Here is a 17,636-nt window from a genome sequence, read left to right as displayed (position 1 = left end):
AGAAAAAAAAAACAACCACCAAAACCCACCCACCATGTTCCTGAGTTGACAACTGTTAAGCTTTCCCTGACAGCAAAGTAAAATAAAGCTCCTCCAAGCAATACCAAGTAAAAAGTTGCTATTAAAAAAAATATCTAAGCATATCAAGAGATGTCAAAGCAAATCTGACACTGCTGTGTGAAGAAAAGGTTCTCACCTTTATCTAACTCCAAAATTATAAAAACATGTCTCTACATTTTGTTATTTTCAAACAACTCTTCTCACACAGAAGCCGATGCAGAATTACCAAGTAACTGTTGGCCCCACAACTGAAGAAACAGGAAGGTCACGGGCGCTTGGAGATCTCTGCAGAAACAGATTTTAACATAATAGGTGCTTGGAGATTTGCTTAAGGGGAATTTTGTCTTAATCAGTTTTATTTGCTTTTCTCACCAAGGCACTCGGAACACATTCGCTCATATGTTTAGGGCTGCCATGGCCTTCACCAAGGTGACGTGGTTGTTTGAGTCTGTGTCTCTCCTGCTGCTATCTGCACAGTTACTCTTGTTGGCCAAGACCTTTTGTCGGTGCCTTTCTTCCTGCCGCTTCTTCTTCTCCACACGCTGCTGTTCCTTCTTTTGTTTTTTTGATACCTGAAAGGGAAGGATGAAAACAGAGATGAAAGCACACTTTTTTTTTTTCTGTGCAGTTGAGGAAAAATAATACACTGTAAAGGAGACAAGCAGATGTCAAAGCAGTGGCCAGAGAATGTTTATTCCAAACTACTTATCAGGACTTTTGCGTCATTTTGGGAAGACTGCCACATGTCACTATTAAGTGTTTGAGAAATCACAGCTGTAGCAGCAACAAAATCCAGTAGGAAGAAGCTCTTTTTAATTCAAAGGAGAGGGCAGTTGCTGATTAAACAATCCTAAGCATTCCCCTGATCATGAAAGGGCGTGCAAATCACTGCCAAACCACACTTCACATACCTTTGGGTTTCTGCTAGCTCGATTCTCTTCATCGGATCTAGCCTGTCCTTTGTTATTTTCTATTTCACCTTGCCGCAAGCTCCGATTTCCCAAGATTCTTGAACCACTTCCATTTTCTTCCCACAGAGTTCTGCTACACGATTTCTGATCTTTGCTCAGGGGATCATGCTGCTCTTCAGTACCTACCAATAACAGAATTCTTTCTCAGACACACTCTATGCAGAAGCAGTCTCACTGTCAGCCAATTTCTTCTGCCATAATTTCTGCAACAGTGGTTTTTTTGGAAGCTGGATTGAATGTGCTCTCACTAACAACCTGCCTGAGCACAGAAAGGCTGAGGTGGGAGCACAGCCGACAGCAAGCTCCAACTCCTACTGTCCATGTTGAACTGCTGTTTACAGTGAACACTAACATCATCAGACAGCGCTCTTCTGAAGCATCACATGACAAACTCTGTGTACTTACTGATTCTTTCCACTTCGTTCACTTGAAAGATGGCAAATATTGCAGATTCTATATTGTAGTCTTCCACTTCCAGAATCTGGCTTACTAAATCAGTGTCCTGTCCACAAGATGAGAAAGATAATACTGAAGAGAGCTCAAATCACTGACATACACTGATTTAACAACCATCTGCACCACTGAGAGGGGGTTGCTGTCTGCTTTCAATTAGCCTGTATTCCATTTCTGAAAAAGGTGAGGGGGAAAAAAAGACTTTAAATCCTGAAGATACCAGGAAAAGGGAACGTGCTGTTTCAGTGTAACTGTTTCACTGGGAACTGTTTCAGTCTGCAGGAACCACACAGGCTACCCAGTGACAACCGCCAAGTTAGCTAGTCATTTGGGATGTTCAAGTACAGACATCCTCAAAGGATTTCAAATCTTACAGAATTTGTTTCAAAGTGATTTTTCTGAGATGTTGCAAGACAAACCTGCCAAAATTATTAGGTATCCATACAGAGCACCTTTCATCTGCATTTAAGGGTTGAGTCTAGGATGAAATGCATCCAGATTTATGGCTGCAGTGCTGAAATTATCCAAGATGAGTATTTTTTTACGATTCTTCCCAAGGCAACTTTCATGTATCAAGAAGGTTTGAACATTAAGCACAAAAAGGCTACTCAATACTTACTGAACATCCAGTTGCATTACACACTTTTTGTACAGCATCATCCATTCCAATTTCAATCTCATCTTCAGAGTCACCCTTCTGCGGCTTCACTTCCTCCTCCTTATTTGAATCATTTTTGCAAAGCATCTGCAAGAAAAGCAAAGACCAGCAGATCACACAAGCATGCAGCGATTTCATGATATGCAGTAAAAAAACATCTGACATCATAATGAATTTATTTATTATGGCACACTTGTCTCAGAAATATCCTCTGCCAAAGCATCTTGGAAATTGTGTAACTTCTTCATCACTGACACCATTTCCCACGACTCATACGCTACTGAGCAAGCTCTCACATACTACAAAATTGTGCATACCTGTAAATAATCACTGGCTTTTTAAATGCAGTATTTATCTTATTACAATACCACACATTACACAGTTGTGTGCAGAGAATCTCAAGGACAGCACAGCTTACTCCTTGACATGAAAAAGTGAGATATGAAGAGGACAATTGTATCCAGCTGTTGCCTTTCCAGCTCTGTCCTCCCTCCCCTTTGTTTCTGCATTCAAGGTGCATAAGTATGTAACTTAGATGAAGTTGCTTCAAGACTTCTACAGCTCATATCACAGCAGCAGATCTGGGATTGATTTCCAGCCCAGTAATTTAAACACTTCACAGCCTGTCTCAGGACAGCAGGCAGCACTACTTACAACGACCTCAGGGGCTTTCCTATGCCCAGCGTGACACAGACCAAACTCCCAGTCTCGATGCAAATGAGAAAGGAAATGAACTGGTCATTTTTATCTCTTTTATTTATTACCCACAGCTGACTCAGGTTGTTCTGCCATAACCAACCTCCATCTGAAGATACGCTGGAGCTTCAGAATCGTCATTGATTCTCCTCACACTGTCATAGTGCTCTCCATAACGATATGCAATATGCAGCTCCCTCACGTTATTTTTATCTGTGCCCCGAATCTAAATAAAAGAAACAAATTGCAAATGAGCATTTGGAATCAACTTCAGCATCATATTTTTCAAAGTATTATTTTTTTAAGCAATGATAAACACTGTGATTGGAAGCAAAGTACGTGGCTACTGAAGCATCTTTAAGACTTGACCTAATAATCCAGATGTGCCTACAGTAACAACAGAGCTTCTGTCTCAAGGATCATATTTGAAAACCAGATACACAACATTGGGTCAGTTACGTCATAACAAACAAAACATGGTATGAAAATATTTCAGTGGACAGCTCTTAACTATTTTCTAAAATTTCCACAGGAGCTGTGAGCTTTCTTAATCGCCTTTCCCAGGCCCAGTCGCAGTGACAACTCCCACTGAGTGTACAATGCCTTCTTCCCCTCAAACATGAAGGAAATAATAAAAAAAAAAAAGTCCAAATTATGACCACAGTGGAAACATCACCCAGACTAAGTGGTGTTCAGCAGCTGGGACGAGATGCTGTTTTAACAGTTAGCATTCAAAGTGGTTATGTTTTGTTTTTTAAAGAAAGACTAACAGAAATAAAGCCAAACCATGAAAACATACTAACTCGATTCAGGAGCACTATTAACCACCAAACATTCCTTTGCTTTGTCAGCACCAAGTACAGCGGTTTCTGTAGAAAATTCCTGCTCTGAGTATTATCTGTACTGATGCAAGAATCATTCTACCCCAACCACCAGTGTCTCAAGTTATTAGCTAAAAGCTACACAGCATTCCAACTCTTACAAGGAATGCAGAAAATTACCTGCATTTGCAGATCTCCTTTGCTTACCTGTCAAGCCAGAGTTCAAAGATCTGACAGCCTTTCTGGAGAAGATGTCAGTAAGCAAATGACAACAAATGCTTGCTTTAGGGCTCCACAATTTCTCAATCCTTTTACATCTTTCAATCAGCTTATCCTAACTTAGGGAATATACACCAAGTCACCTTTCAACCATGTCTTCACTCTGCTTTGCTCTAATGACTTCAGATTTCACGATAGAGATTCTCCATTCATCTATTTCACACTTGCTCACCTTTAAGTTCCAACTCAACACTTGGTTATACTTAACTTCTGCCTTTTATCCTGTTATTTGACATGTTGGAACTCAGGAAAATTTGTTTTCAACACCTCTCCTCTGCCAGAGCCTCAATGGGTATCTAACAAATCCCAAAGCTCTTTAAAGATCATTCTGAAAATTACCCAATTTAGCTCTCAGTAGTGAAGCCTCTTTTTGCGTGCTCTTTCCACAGTACACTGGAACTGTAAATAAAAGATAGCTGCAGATAAACAAAAAGAAAAAAAAAGGCAAAACCACTGAAAAAAGGTAAGCAGTTATCCAAAAAGCCAATAAAATAGCCTGTACATCTGAGCTAACTTGAAGCTCTACATTTACAGTCACTATCAAAAAAGGTAAAGGGCGTTTAAAGCCCTAAAATGTCCACGCAGAGATGCCTACCTCCGAAGAGCTTTTGATTAGGCCAGAGATTGAGATACAAGCTGGAGGTCCTGAACACTTCTGCTCACATCGTTCCAGCTTAGCTGTACTGGATCCAAATGGTTCTCTCAAAATTAAAGGATAACTCACCATCTGCTTTAGAGGAGGGAGATATTCACTCTATCTGCTTTAAGCATCTTGCTCACCTGCCTCTCTGGAAATGCTCTCTTTGGAATCTCATCTTTCTAAAGTTTTGTTGGGCTCCAAAGAAGAAAGGGGGAGGTGGGGGGGTGGGAAAGTAGGTCGACATATAGAAAATCAAGAAAAAAAGGTGTCCTGGGTTAGTCAAGCCCACCAACTTGCTAACATTGTCATCATGTTTGTGACGCCTTACATACTTCAATGTCCTGATGTATCCTCTGTGCGGGCAGGAGACTCCTTACATTACAACTATTACCTTACGCCAGTCTCAAGAGCCTAAGACAACCCTTTACTAATAAGACTACACTCAGGCAAAACAGAACCTCATCACAAACTCTGTCTTTACAACCCTGGAAAGGTCAATGAATGGGGAAAAAAGAGTTTAAGCTTTTTAAGAGGATATACAAAATATCGATAGGAGTTAAGTACACAGAGGTGAGCACCCCGTTCAAAACAGTAACAAAAACATGAACCGCACCCCCATGAACTCTCCCGCAAGGTTGCTACCTCGGCTCGCTCTCGCGGGTCAAGCAGTTGAGGATTTTAGTTAGCTGTCTTACTGCCCATGGCTGCCACGCAAATGAGCTTAAACTCATCTGGGTTCAAGAATCCACCTGACACGGTTTCAAATGTATTTGAGACACCATTGACAGTGTTCACCTGGTCTTTTTATTGCCTTGTTTAATCTATATACTTCATTGGTTCTGCCTGTAAATTGTGGCCAGAAACAATCCTGACTTAAATACAGGTTCTCACTTGCTCAATGGACAGGCAGATTGAGCGTGGACCCATTCCACGGTGGACTTGCCATAGAAAAACAACGAAAAAAAGCAAGCGGGAGGGACCTGATGGGTTGCTTGTTCCAGTGCCCTGCTGTCAGAGGAAACCATACCACACAGTCCTTTCCAGAAGCTGATTAAACACCACCTCAAAGTTTTAAAACTTCTTGCCTCTTCCACCTCATTTCTCCAACTGTCAGAAACCTTCTCATTCCAAATCCCATGCAGAATTGACAGAGCTTCATTCCAACACAGCCGCCATACCCTGTACTTCCATATTTCTGAATCTTATGGTACAGGTTTCCTTAAGCCTGGCTCAAATTCCTATCAGAAAAGTAACCTCATGTGAAGTCCAACCTTCAGAAGACAGGGAAACAGAAACACAACAACAAAGCTTAAAACCAAACTAAAACATGCTGCTCCACGTCCACATACTTTCACACATTCATTGTTTTCTTTCATTCCCTCTCCTCCTAGCTGAAATCTGGAGTGTTTTTGCCCAAGGGTGAAAAAGCAAGCACAACTCTACACCATACAGCTACTGATTGCTCTTTTGTAATGATCAGGAAGTTTCAACACAATTTGTATTCATCAGCTGAAAATTAGGTCACAATATAGAAGTTTCGTTTCTCACCTGCCACAGCGGAGCATTAAGCTGATGAATAACCACATTCATTTGATTGTTCCTTGCAAAGGCCACAATAGCATCGTTGCCAGCAAAGGTACCGGGCTTGGCCAAATTGGTAACTAAAGGAAAAAACATCCAGAAGAGTTGGAAACCTAGTTTCTGGCAGTTCCAGAAGCACTGGAGGGATAGTGAGTAACAAAAATTCATCACAAGCCCAAGAAATTCCGGAAAGAAAATCCCAACTGTGAAACAGTGACTGCTGAAGCAAAAATTTGGCAGGGACAGAAGTTAATGAGTCTTAAATGACCACAGAAACCTCTAAAAAATGCAGTACACCCTTAGATTATGCAAGGCCATCAGCTCTGTGTTAGCTCAGAAGGAAGGAGTGCCACATACTAAAGGCCCAAACCACTTTCATGCATCACCTGCATGGTACTTGGCACATCCTCGAAGCTTTCAGAACAAAGGCTGTATTTTTGTCTGCTTTGGATCTTCCCCTGTGTTACCACCATGAAATATCAAGTGTCAAGGAGAAGAAGAAACCCAAAGAAATCAGCCACTTGACACTCACCAGCATTCAAGAAGAACTAGGCAATTTTTGCAAGTTCCTTTTGAAAACATCAAATTTTAACTTCTTGGCTTTTTTTGCCTCTCTTTCCTTCTCCAATTTTTTCTTAAATTTAAACTTATTTCCAACACCGATTTAATACAAGTTTAATAGCTCATCATTCTATGGAACAGACAGAAAGGTACACTCACAGTTTCTAAACTAAAGAGAAGCCCTAACATAGTCTTGGAATAAGGAACTGTTTAGTAAGAAGATATGCTTAATGAGACGTAAACACATTAAGCAGTAACCCTTCCACTAGTATCCCATGGAGACCATACCGTGTTTCTCAAAGGGTACATCATCCTCCACAAAAGGCTCAAAATCCTCCCGCTGCTTTATCATGTAATCCACTGTTTCCTGGCGATGTCTGAGGTGGTTCCGCGAGTGCCCCTCAAGCTGATCACCAAGGGCCCGAAACAAACAATTGCTACCGAAAGAGAAACCACCAGTTAGCGTGTGTGAAACATAGCTAACATACACCATTAAACCAACAACTGGCGTAGCAGCAAAAAGATACAGTGATAAAAGGAAAGTATTTGTGCTCCTTCTGCCCAGTTAAGTTCAACAAGGATATGAATGTGAAGTAGCACCTATTCCCTGTACTTTAAATGGCTGCTGCTACTAGAATTGCTGGTAAGAACATAAGGTTTTGAGTGAACATGTCTACAGCTCCAAAAGGGTAAGTCAAGCATGGTAAGACTGCTAGGCCAAACTGTCTTAAACTGACAAAAGACGTAATGCGACAAAGGACAACTCAATGATCTACCAAGCAGTTTCTCAGCAGACATCTAACACCTCTTTCACCCAATACTGATGGTCCTTCCTACGCTCTGCTCAGCAGACCAGGGGAGCCCTTAGCCCCGCCAGGGACCAGGCCTGGGTCCAGCAGAGCCCTCAGCACCCCCGGGGACCAGGCCCTGCACACCCACAAAGCAGAGCCCTCTGATCCCTGTGGGCTCCAGCGGGGAAGCCCCCATCCCTGCGGAGCACTAGCTCCACTCAGCCACGAGGGGAAGGCCCTCAGCTCCCGGGGACACAGGCTGCCCACCCGCCGACGGAGGAGAAGGCTCCCGGGGGCAGGAGGCCGGCGCTCACCCATCGCCCGGCACCTCCCGCAGCTTGAGGCCGAGGGCTCGCAGCTGCCGGGCGAGGCCCCCGCCACCCGGTGCGGGGTCGGGAGCCGGTCCGGCGGAGGGCTGCCGGGGCCGCCGCACCTTCCTGGCTCCGGCGGCGGGCCGGGCCTTAGCCGCCTGCTTGCGGGACATCCCCGCCGGGCGCCACCGCGCCTGCGCCGCCGGGCGCCCCTCACGTGAGCGCGGCACCATCGAGAGCAGCGCGGAGCGGCCGGAGCGCCGCCGCTCTAGCCCGCCCCAGGCGGATTCCTCCAGGAGGAGGAGGAAGGCAGGTGGGAGCAGGGGGTCCCGGGAGGGAAACTGAGGCTAGGGGAAGCGGAGGGCTTTAGGGATCAAAGGCAATGGGAGCTGTGAAGGGAAGAAGCGTGCAGGAATCAGCTGGGAGAAGGGGGATCGGTGGGGAGGAGGCTGGGAGCCTGCAGCGAGCATCATTGATACGGTACCAAAATGCTTTGCCCGAGATCGCCGCGTTCCGCGCCTCATTAGCTTCCACTGTGAATTACACTCTGTCCAGGGGCTTTTTCCTCGGGGCACGGCCACAGGCTCCGGTGCCTCTCCCAGCAGCCCCAGCACAGCCCCAGCTGACCACCATGACCCCTGGCCGCTGCTTTGGCCACCCTCTCCCGTCACACGCCAGGGCGAGTTACTGCAGACAGTAACCATTCCACACCAGATCCACGCTCCGGGGTGAGCTGAAAAGGAAAGGACCCGCGAGGTGGCACCACGAGAACGTGGCTGACAGCTGCCACGGGAGAGCTGAAACTGTGAAAATTAATTAAATTAATATGTGTAATATGCTGAAGCTTAGTGTCCCATTTCCCCAGGCACGGAGGGAAACTCCTCCAGACCGCAGAAGGGGGCTGGTGACTCAGTGACTCGGCCAGAGTATGGATTTTGGGGGATGATTCCCTGCTGTCCTGGTGCCACTCTTCCCACAGCAACCACAGAGGCCATCCGCAGCTGCCCCCCCTCCCCGTTGCTGCCCCCTCCATCTATTCTCTCCCTCTACTCTGCTTTTCCTCGCCCTACTTTTCTCTGCAGGTATCGCAACAGAATCTGCCTGGTGCTGCCAGTCGGATTTATGCCCAATTCCTAGCAGTCTCAGTTCAGAAGGTGCAGCCAAATGGTTTCACGATGCACGCTAAGGAAACACTCCAAATTTGGGAACAGCCCCTGAGATAACGAGTGAATCAACTCCCTTGGCAGGAATATTACAGACGTGCCACGAAAGCATGTCGTAGTCTAACAAGGCAAGATAAAAATCACCAGGCAGGATTCTCCTGCGAGGTGTTTCAGATCACAAAAGGCACCATCCACTGCAGCTTTATTCACCACAGAACAACCTCCTTTTCCACCTCAGCGTAAGAAACTCCTTGGCACCCCAAATGACGTGGTGTAAATCTGAAGGCGACCTCTCTGCTTCACCCGTACTTACGCTGGGTAACAGGGGATACAGTGAGAGGCTTCACATCAAGATAAATTTTTTTAAGTTCCTCTTGTTCAGAGTCACAACAATCTGAAAGAGAGGAAGAAGCTCACAGGACTATCACCAGCACCTTCTCAGATGTTTTGAATAGTATTGTGCTCAAAGCCCTATGGCAAGCAAGGATTTTACTCTGAAATGACATGACTACACTTTTATATCCATATCCTGTCATAAACAAGTCCATAAGAAACATTCCATAGAAACATATTTTCTTATGCAAACACACTAAAAGCAGGAAAACAAGATGAGTATATAAACTGACTGCAAATGATTAATGAAACAGTAATTAGCCTAAGTAGTGTTAAAGGGCTATAAGCAATTCAGTTAAGTATAACCTGCATGCAAGCCAGTGAACATCACTCGTGACACCAAGGACAAAACTGAGTCAAAATTAGGGCAAGTCCTCTGACACTTGGCTGAAAATTTCATCAATGGAGGACAACGACAAAGACATATTTTTAATCCACTACGACCAATAAAAATTGGGCAGGGAGATGACACGCTCGCTGAACAGCAGTGCTGAAACCACAGCAAATTGCACGGTTGCAGCCTCCTGAGCCCCCACACTAGATCACGCATCCTCCCCTGGGGTCCCCGATCCACGTGGCAGTAAAGCACAGCCCAGGAAAGCATAAGGGCCTTTCTGAAGCACGAGGACCTCGGCTTTCCCCTTCCCTCAAGCGATTTGTCCTAGCTGCTGACACACATCTGCAGCAAGACAATTATGCCTCTGAAGCAGCTCCGAGTTTCCAGAGCACACAGTCGGAAGGCACGCAAAAATCACTCCCACCCATTGTCAGAAGACAGCACATGGATACAGAGGCATGGATTCATCCCACCTCCTTTTAAACTTGAAGTTAGGAGTGTTGCCCCTCTTGGTGTCTGTTCCAGCTTCCCAACATTGGCAGGACAGTTTCATACTGTTCTAATAATCAAGAATCAGTAATTTTATAAGACATTTCCATTTTGGACATGGGAACTGACAGACCAAATTTGAAACTGCTAAAACACTGTGAAAATGGCAGGTTTCTCTTCCACTTTCCCAGAACTTTTTAACAGCATTAACTTCCTAATAAAGAGGTATGTGAAATGCAATAGAAAATTCTCCTATTTTTAAACATAAAAGAACCCGCTTCCAGGTGTTCTTGCACTTCAAGTACAAGTACCACTTCTGCAACTGAAAGATCTTCAGACTCCTAAAATTTGGGGTCACCCCAAAGTCCATCAAACACTGCAATACGCCACATCAGCAGAAATGTAGCAGGAACGCCTACTTTTACGGTTTGCTTACAACAAACCTACTATTTCTCAGCAAAGAAGAACAAGCTCTTCCCCCCATCATCAGCAAGTTCATGAGATTAGAGTCTTCCTGAACTCCTTGCCCTCCTAAATTGCAGTTATTTCATTTATTTCTGTTGCTTTTGTTGGAGGGAGGGGCTGGCACATGGTAACACAGACAGCTTGAGCATTCAGGTGCATGTGAGGCTACTGACTTGGTACTGCCTGTCTTCTACGGGTAATGCTGACTTAGTCCGTCTTTCTGGAGTTAGTGAACCTTCCTTTTCCACCTTCCTTCCTTCCACAGGATTCTTCCTGACAAACCACCATCTGTATTTTACCCCTCAAATAAGAAGGTAGGAAGAAATTAAGAGACTGAGGGATTTTGTTCAGGCATATATTTTTTTTTCCAGACGAGATGAACATTCACAAAACCACCTAACAGAAGGGCGTTCCTGAGTGCATGAGGTTGTCCTTCGAACACTACAAAAAAGAAAATGGTGCTACCAAGACACTAACCTTGCTCTTGATCTCCAGCTCTCTCTCATGGACTGTGTAAGACCCTAAGTCATGCTTCAATTCACACCTGGAAGCCCACTGATGACTGAAACCAACAGGTACTCTCCTAGGATAAAAGAGTTGATAATAATCAGACATTTAATGCTCAACATTAATAATCTCATTCTTTACTTTGTGCTGTAGGGTACCAGCTCGAGGGTAGTGAGTATTGCTAAAGCAAGAGCAGACTTCCTAGCCAGAGCTCCCAAAACTGGTGATACTTATGCTCTCTCTAATCAAAGTACTGCACCCAATACACCAGTGTTAATACCAGATAATTCCTCTGAATCTGTTGCTGTCCAGCAAATAAGTGTTTAGAGACCAGTGAAATTGCTTTCAACAAATAAAGTACTAATTTAATAATAATGGTAGTGCCTGGCTACCACAGTGAAGAAAGCTGCAGTCTGTTAACGCCATGGGGTCTGCTTCCGGACAGAAGTTGCTCAGTGATATTATCAGCCATTGTAAAACATCTTGGCCGTGAAGTTAATGATTAACTCAGGTCCCCATCTCATAAAAGCACCGTATTGTAAGAGCACAACACGCTTAAAGCTAGCTGTCACTAATCAATCATGCATATAACAGGAATAAAGCAACACATATAAGGAGCCAGAAACTCAGAAAATCCTTCAGCTAAGGGAAGACAAACCGCACTGAGGTTTATCTCCATGGAGAAATCCACTGACAAGCCAAACAGTGGAAACAGCTCGACAGCTCCTGGATTACCTCAGGCCGACAAGGACAGTCCTGTGATCGCTGCAGAAGGTGCTGCAGAAATGAGCAGAGCAGGACCCCTAACCGAAAACGCTGCCAATGTGAAGGGACTGGGATTTATGGAAGAACATCTTAAAAAAATTGAAACACCTTCAGGCACAGAGCAAGACGGTCCTGATGCCATTAACCCAGCAATTTCTGAAAGAGACTGCCCAAACGCAAAGCCTCTTGTTATGCTAACGAACATAAACCCTTCTGAAGCATGCAGTTTTGAAATGAACCACCAGTGTCCAACCACAACGTCTATTGATACGGACTGCCTAGTCTGCTTCAACAAGTACGATATTTACAGAGTACCAAAGCTCCTGGACTGCCAGCATGCCTTCTGTGCAGTCTGCCTCAAGCTCATCCTCAGGAAAGAAGAGAGTACCTGGATCATCACCTGCCCCCTGTGCAGAAAAGCCACTTTTGTGTCAGGAGGACTCATCCGCACGCTTCAAAATAAAGAAGACATCATGGAGCACTTGGAAAACCCAGATTCAAACCCTGAGGTACACATCTCAGCCATAGGGCTGGACAAAAATAGCTGGACTCTGACCAGCCAAGATGTTTTACACGGAGATGAAAATGTTCCAGCGGACAACAGACTGGCGATCCAGAGACTAGTGCTGCTCCTGCTGCTTGTGGTCATTCTCACTATCCTCATCCTCCCATTCATATACTCTGGGCTGATAAAATGGGTAATTTGTCTCATGCTGACTTTGGGGTTGGTCCTGTCTATGGTGCTTTGCTGCACTCCTAAATTCTACTGGAGGTGTAACAGGGACTCGCTCACCTCCTGCCGCAAGGAGACTCACATTGCTGCCATCGCCTGAAACAATAACCTGCGCTGCTGAGAGAGAATGGACCAGTCCTGCCTGCAAAGCTGCATCCTAGGCGCGCCAGTCAGTTACTGGACTTTGAAAGCAATCATTCACGCAATAAATTCAACAGGTGCCTAAATTGGCCCAATAGCAATGAGTTGTTAAATTTCATTACTGGAAACATAGTCAAATATTTATATGTTGGTGTATACAAGATAAAAATTGTAGGCTTTCCATACAATTTTTATCCCAGACTAATAATTTTGTTGGTTTGCTTTTGTCATTTTGCTCTTCTCCATGTCATTTCCTGATTAGCACTTCAGAACATTATCTGAAACTCCTGACAGATATGTCCTGTGAAAATCCTGTGGTTGTGTTTTCCTGGTCTCTTAACACACGTACACCTTTTCTTGTGACAATGTGGGGAAATGAGACTGCTAAATTTAGCCTAGCCTCAGTGGAAGAGAGTAGTTTTAACCCAGATTATCACTTAATCCCTATCACTGCCCAAATGGTTGTTGGTAGGGACAGGAAAGGGACTGGGAAAAGGGGATGTCAGTTGATGCCATTTTAAGTTACACACAAAACTGGAGAGGAGAAGGCAAAATCAACACTCCTGATCTTGAGTCTGTGGCTTGCAAAGGGTAAGGCTCTTAGAAGTTCATGACCCTTCAATATTCCCCATGTTATTTAGCACAGAAATGGTTCCTCTCACCTGAATTCCTTTATCTGGCTACCTGTACCACCTCTCTTCTTGCCCTCTTCATGTTAGGTTCAACATTGCCCCTGGAGATGCTTATAGAGATAAACAGAAACCTGTCAATTGTTACGCCATACCACATCTGCTATTTTTACATGGAATGTGTCCATTAAAGTTCAGTAATATTAATTACTCATTGACTTCTGTGTTTCAATTCCTCACTGACAATTCACATCAAAACATTTCAGTTTCCTCATTGACAGGAACTACAGCTGAGAAAACATATTAGGGAGTCTGCACAATTGAGCTGGTGAGTAAAGCAAAGCAGTAATGTGTTGGATTTTTTTTCCTTTATTTAAAAAAATACTTAGTTGCTAACAGAATACCCTATAACCCAACTAAAATTAAATTGGAAAAAATCAGGAGTTTGCTCTAGTTAAGTTACATTTTTAAGAGCACCATGGATCTCAGGAGACCTTGGATCAGGCCTGGGGTAAATATTTGTGTTCGATAAGAATGGAAACTGATGTACTCCAGTTGCTCAGTATATAAATATACATAGTGTCTCACCAGCAGATAAAACAGATTAGACTAAGAGGGGAAGGAGCTGTTCTCCTCCTAGGGTCTTGGAAAAAAACAGGTCTGTTTTCTGCCCCAAAACACAAACCTTCAAGGGAAATAAATGCTTTGGGTTTTCTCATATATTTGGACAGCAACTGGCTTATTGCAGAGTACATATATAGTAACATTTGCTAATATCCAACCAGAAAAAAGCTTTTCAATTGGGAAAAGGCAGGTAGCTTTAAATCCAAATACTGTATTATTCCAAATACAAAGACTGGAACAGTTATTCAGCTTTACTGAAAATAATTTTAGAAACTCTTGGCAGGTCTTTCAGCTCATAGACAATTTTCTTGTCGAGTTCCCTTCACCAGCACTAGTGGGTGACTGGTACTGTAAAGGTTTGTAACAATTCGTATTGGCCTGAACGTAGTGTGCATGAATGCATCAGAGTAAGCTAGAAGCGTTAAAGGAAGATCATGTGCTAATTGCTACACTGGTCTCATTCAAACAACCAGATAGCAGGAAGAAACAGACTGTCCTAAAGATAAGATGGCAAAGATGAACTGGACTAGAGCCATAACATTATCCCAACTGGTGGAGGAAAAAAAACCCAACAACAAAAAAGATAAAACTTGGGGAATTTTGCCTGAGGGAAGAGACCAAGCAAAATATCAAACAACTCCAGAAGGGTGTATACATTGAACTCAGTATCAGTTTGTCATTGTCAGTCCAGAAATATAATTAATAGACGTAACAAAATGAAATATAATGAAGAATATAGAGGCAGCATCCCTTGTCCTTGTATCACTCACAATGGAGCTGGCCAGCCCATGTGGCCTTGCCAGCCCATGTGTGTGAACAAATGAAATCAGAGAATTAATGTAAACGGGAAAAATCCATTTGTTATATACCCTGTCCTTCCAAAAGGGTGCATTCAAGTTCTTTTACACTAATTTCTCCAGTGCCAAAAAGAAAAAAGGCCAACAAAAAAGGGCTTCCCTCAAGGCGGTATACAGCAGCAAGAAGGAAGCGCATGCGCTGTTGGCTACCAGTGAGAGATTGGCCCACTGAAAAAACCCCTATGGATCCATACAGTAAGATTAGCAGCCATGGAACTCCAGGTTTCCATCCCAACTGCTTTGCATCAGCAGCTTCCAAGCTTGCATTCAGCAGTTCAACTGAAACATTTCTTTAGCCTTTGAGAGCCACTAACAATCAGCTGATTCAGAGTTCATGGATGTTGGTGGAAGTCATTAGGTCCTAGAACCTGATATCTTTATAACAGCTGTGATTCTCATCTGACAAGATAAGGCTCCATGACAACGTAAACCTCTGAAGCAGCAACTGAGTTTATGGAGAAAAGGCCAACAGAAATGTATTCCCATTCCAAAATGGAAAGGATTTTTTTGTACTCAGATTTAATTCATGCCAGTATTCCTGGAAAGAAAGTTTCAGCTCTGAACTACGTTGCCCTGCTTACCTTACCTAGCTGGCTCCCAATTTCAGAGAGTGATTAGGTTAACACACCACAGCCTGAAAGAGAGAGGTTCATAATGAGAAATGGGCCCAGGCAGTAGTACTCAGCTGTACCCAAGAAACTGCATAAATATCTGAGAATTGGGATTTACAAAGACAGAATCCCATTGAGGCATTAAGAGCATCATAAGACCCAACATCAGTATTTAAAGGCTATAGTCTGTATAGACAGAATCCTGGACCAGAAGCATCAAAGGTACTTTGTTTAACAACGAATGTACACAAGTGAGTTTCAATTAAAAAATACATCTATCTTTTTGTCATGCTGTGCTTCTGCACTGCCCCTCTGCCCACAGGACCCTTCCCAATGCCACAACTTTTCCTATCCCAATCCCTTTCCAGGCTTCTCTTCAACAAACAGCACCTCCATCAACCACCACAGTCACTAGTTACTTATGTAAGAGTGAGACAGGTGCCTGAAAAATTCAGAGTGTAGGTGTTCTAAATTACTGTTAGATGTAGAAGTCTCACTTTATCTGCAGAACTTTAAATTATCCATAATTTTGCTGGCTTTGATTACTATTAAACTATATAATGAGATCCCAAGTTTACAACATCTGGTAAAACTCACTCCTAATTGTCATTCCACTCAACTTCGGTTTTGGTCCACTTTTAACAGCTCTTCTGCATTACCACACAAATAGGCAAAAATAAACATGGAATAAATAAGACATTTCACACCTCCACACCGCTCAGATTCAGTACAAACAGAACTTTAGGTCCTCAAACACAGAACTGGCAAATCTACAAGAAACTAATTTGCAGATCTTGCTCTGAGAAGATCTCCACAGATTTATGCCCAGGTGATTCCTTACTTGTTGTGAACCATTTGCAACTTGTCTGTTGTGTTGTGCAGTTACTCAAGTGAGGTAAAGTCACAGGTGAAGCAGATACCTTCTGCACCCTAACTGGGAATCAACAGAACTCGCCTTTTGAACTTTAGTGTCATATTTAATGACTACATGATGATGCTGAAAATACCTATATTTAACATGAGTACTTGTGCAAGTACACTTGAGGGGGGTGTCTAACATTAGTACCATGCAATCAGGACAAGACTTTGGCCAAAGAAAAATCATCTTTTAAACAGAATTGGTACCCAGCTTATTTTAAAAATGTATTTATAAGTCAGTCCCACATAGCATGTTTTAAAGTACGTATCAGTTACCCCAGATACCAAGCAACCAAAACCAGTTTTGCTTTTGTGAAATGTGGCTATACACAAAAACTGCTCTCTCCCCCCTGAAAAATACCGATTTCTCTGAGGATGACTATGCACTGCACTTAGGGTTCCAGCTGGAGACTGCTTTCGCAGCAAATGCATTTCTTAAACCCCCAAAACACAACGCAAAAGCATTACGCTTGGATAGCTGAACTAACTCCAAAGTATTCGGATTTCTGCAAGGCCAAATAACCAGAGTGACACAAAACCTCTGGAGGTGACTGTGTCAGTAACCCTGCTGCTATCAGCAATATGTACATGGCCCTTACATTGGTCTGATGAGTGCATATATACACACACACTTCAGCTTCTGTTCCTATGGCTTTGGGATCCCACCCAGTAATACAGCACAAAATTCAAGACTCCACTAAAGCTTTAGTTTTCCTCAGGGTAACCCCCAGCGACACCAACCTGTCCTGTGTGGAGATGGCAGAGAACTCCTGGGGTAGGAACCTGAGAGCAGCTTCACGAAACTCACATGCCTACTTCTCTGATGGAGAGGTTCTCACAGGGGGGAAAAGGGCTTTAGGACTGGAAGGACTTGAGGGAAAAAAAAGAGCGAAAGGGCTGGTACCCAGGTAGGCCTGAACCCCCTGCGAGCCACCAATGCGGCGTACAAGGCCCAAGACCGCAGATAAAGGCGGGCAGCGAGGGCAAAAGCCGCTATACCCATCTCACGGTGGAGATGCGCCTCCCACCACGCCCGCGAAGGAGCCGGCAGCCGGGAAAGGGTCGGCCCGGGGCTGGCTGTCGGCTCGCCGCCACCATCACCTCAGCCCGGCGCGCCTCCCAGCTCGGCTCCGCAAACTGAGCGCCGCGCTACGCCAGTCGCGTAGGCGAGCCGCCGCCCGT

At 44.0% G+C, this 17,636-nt stretch overlaps 2 protein-coding genes and 1 long non-coding RNA gene across 6 annotated transcripts; 1 reads left to right on the top strand and 2 right to left on the bottom strand.

Annotated features, from left to right (window-relative positions):
* Positions 1-176: 176 nt before the first annotated feature.
* OTUD3 (OTU deubiquitinase 3) lies at positions 177-11,248 on the bottom strand. Of its 3 annotated transcripts, XM_055800914.1 has the most exons (9): positions 7,826-8,025; positions 7,009-7,157; positions 6,127-6,239; positions 2,942-3,064; positions 2,104-2,229; positions 1,437-1,533; positions 972-1,153; positions 433-632; positions 177-345 (listed from the first exon to the last, which is right to left on the bottom strand). In XM_055800914.1, exons 1-8 carry the CDS (start codon positions 7,993-7,995, stop codon positions 456-458), a joined length of 1,137 nt encoding a protein of 378 aa, XP_055656889.1. In that variant the 5' UTR covers positions 7,996-8,025; the 3' UTR covers positions 177-345; positions 433-455. The 3 variants fall into 3 exon arrangements, with proteins under 3 accessions (XP_055656889.1, XP_055656890.1, XP_055656888.1); XM_055800915.1 differs by lacking the exon at positions 7,826-8,025 and adding an exon at positions 11,147-11,248 and having other exon boundaries at positions 177-632; XM_055800913.1 differs by having other exon boundaries at positions 177-632.
* RNF186 (ring finger protein 186) lies at positions 11,135-13,654 on the top strand. The gene is made up of 2 exons (XM_005229668.4): positions 11,135-11,244; positions 11,771-13,654. The coding sequence occupies exon 2, from the start codon at positions 11,854-11,856 to the stop codon at positions 12,772-12,774; it is 921 nt and encodes a 306-aa protein (XP_005229725.1). The 5' UTR covers positions 11,135-11,244; positions 11,771-11,853; the 3' UTR covers positions 12,775-13,654.
* Positions 13,428-17,623, bottom strand: LOC129784234 (uncharacterized). Of its 2 annotated transcripts, none has more exons than XR_008746700.1 (3): positions 17,196-17,623; positions 15,512-15,559; positions 13,428-13,557 (listed from the first exon to the last, which is right to left on the bottom strand). It is a non-coding gene; the product is annotated as an uncharacterized LOC129784234 (long non-coding RNA). The 2 variants fall into 2 exon arrangements; XR_008746699.1 differs by having other exon boundaries at positions 13,434-13,557; positions 15,507-15,559.
* Between the last annotated feature and the right edge of the window lie 13 nt (positions 17,624-17,636).

This window comes from Falco peregrinus, chromosome 3 (assembly GCF_023634155.1).
Source record: "Falco peregrinus isolate bFalPer1 chromosome 3, bFalPer1.pri, whole genome shotgun sequence".
Classification (NCBI taxonomy): Eukaryota; Metazoa; Chordata; class Aves; order Falconiformes; family Falconidae; genus Falco; species Falco peregrinus.
The sequence above is the reverse complement of the archived record's forward strand: the minus strand, read 5'-3'. Positions and strand labels throughout refer to the sequence as shown.

What these genes read in the sequence shown, in the direction of transcription:
- OTUD3 (XM_055800913.1), bottom strand. Translation starts at nt 7,995, where the DNA reads ATGTCCCGCAAGCAGGCGGCTAAGGCCCGGCCCGCCGCCGGAGCCAGG. An exon ending in CAGCGTATCTTCAGATGGAG is followed by an intron (nt 2,230 to 2,941) that starts GTTGGTTATGGC and finishes CTTTTCTTGCAG; the next exon opens with ATGCTTTGCAAAAATGATTC. An exon ending in GAACGAAGTGGAAAGAATCA is followed by an intron (nt 1,154 to 1,436) that starts GTAAGTACACAG and finishes TGTTATTGGTAG; the next exon opens with GTACTGAAGAGCAGCATGAT.
- RNF186 (XM_005229668.4), top strand. Translation starts at nt 11,854, where the DNA reads ATGGAGAAATCCACTGACAAGCCAAACAGTGGAAACAGCTCGACAGCT.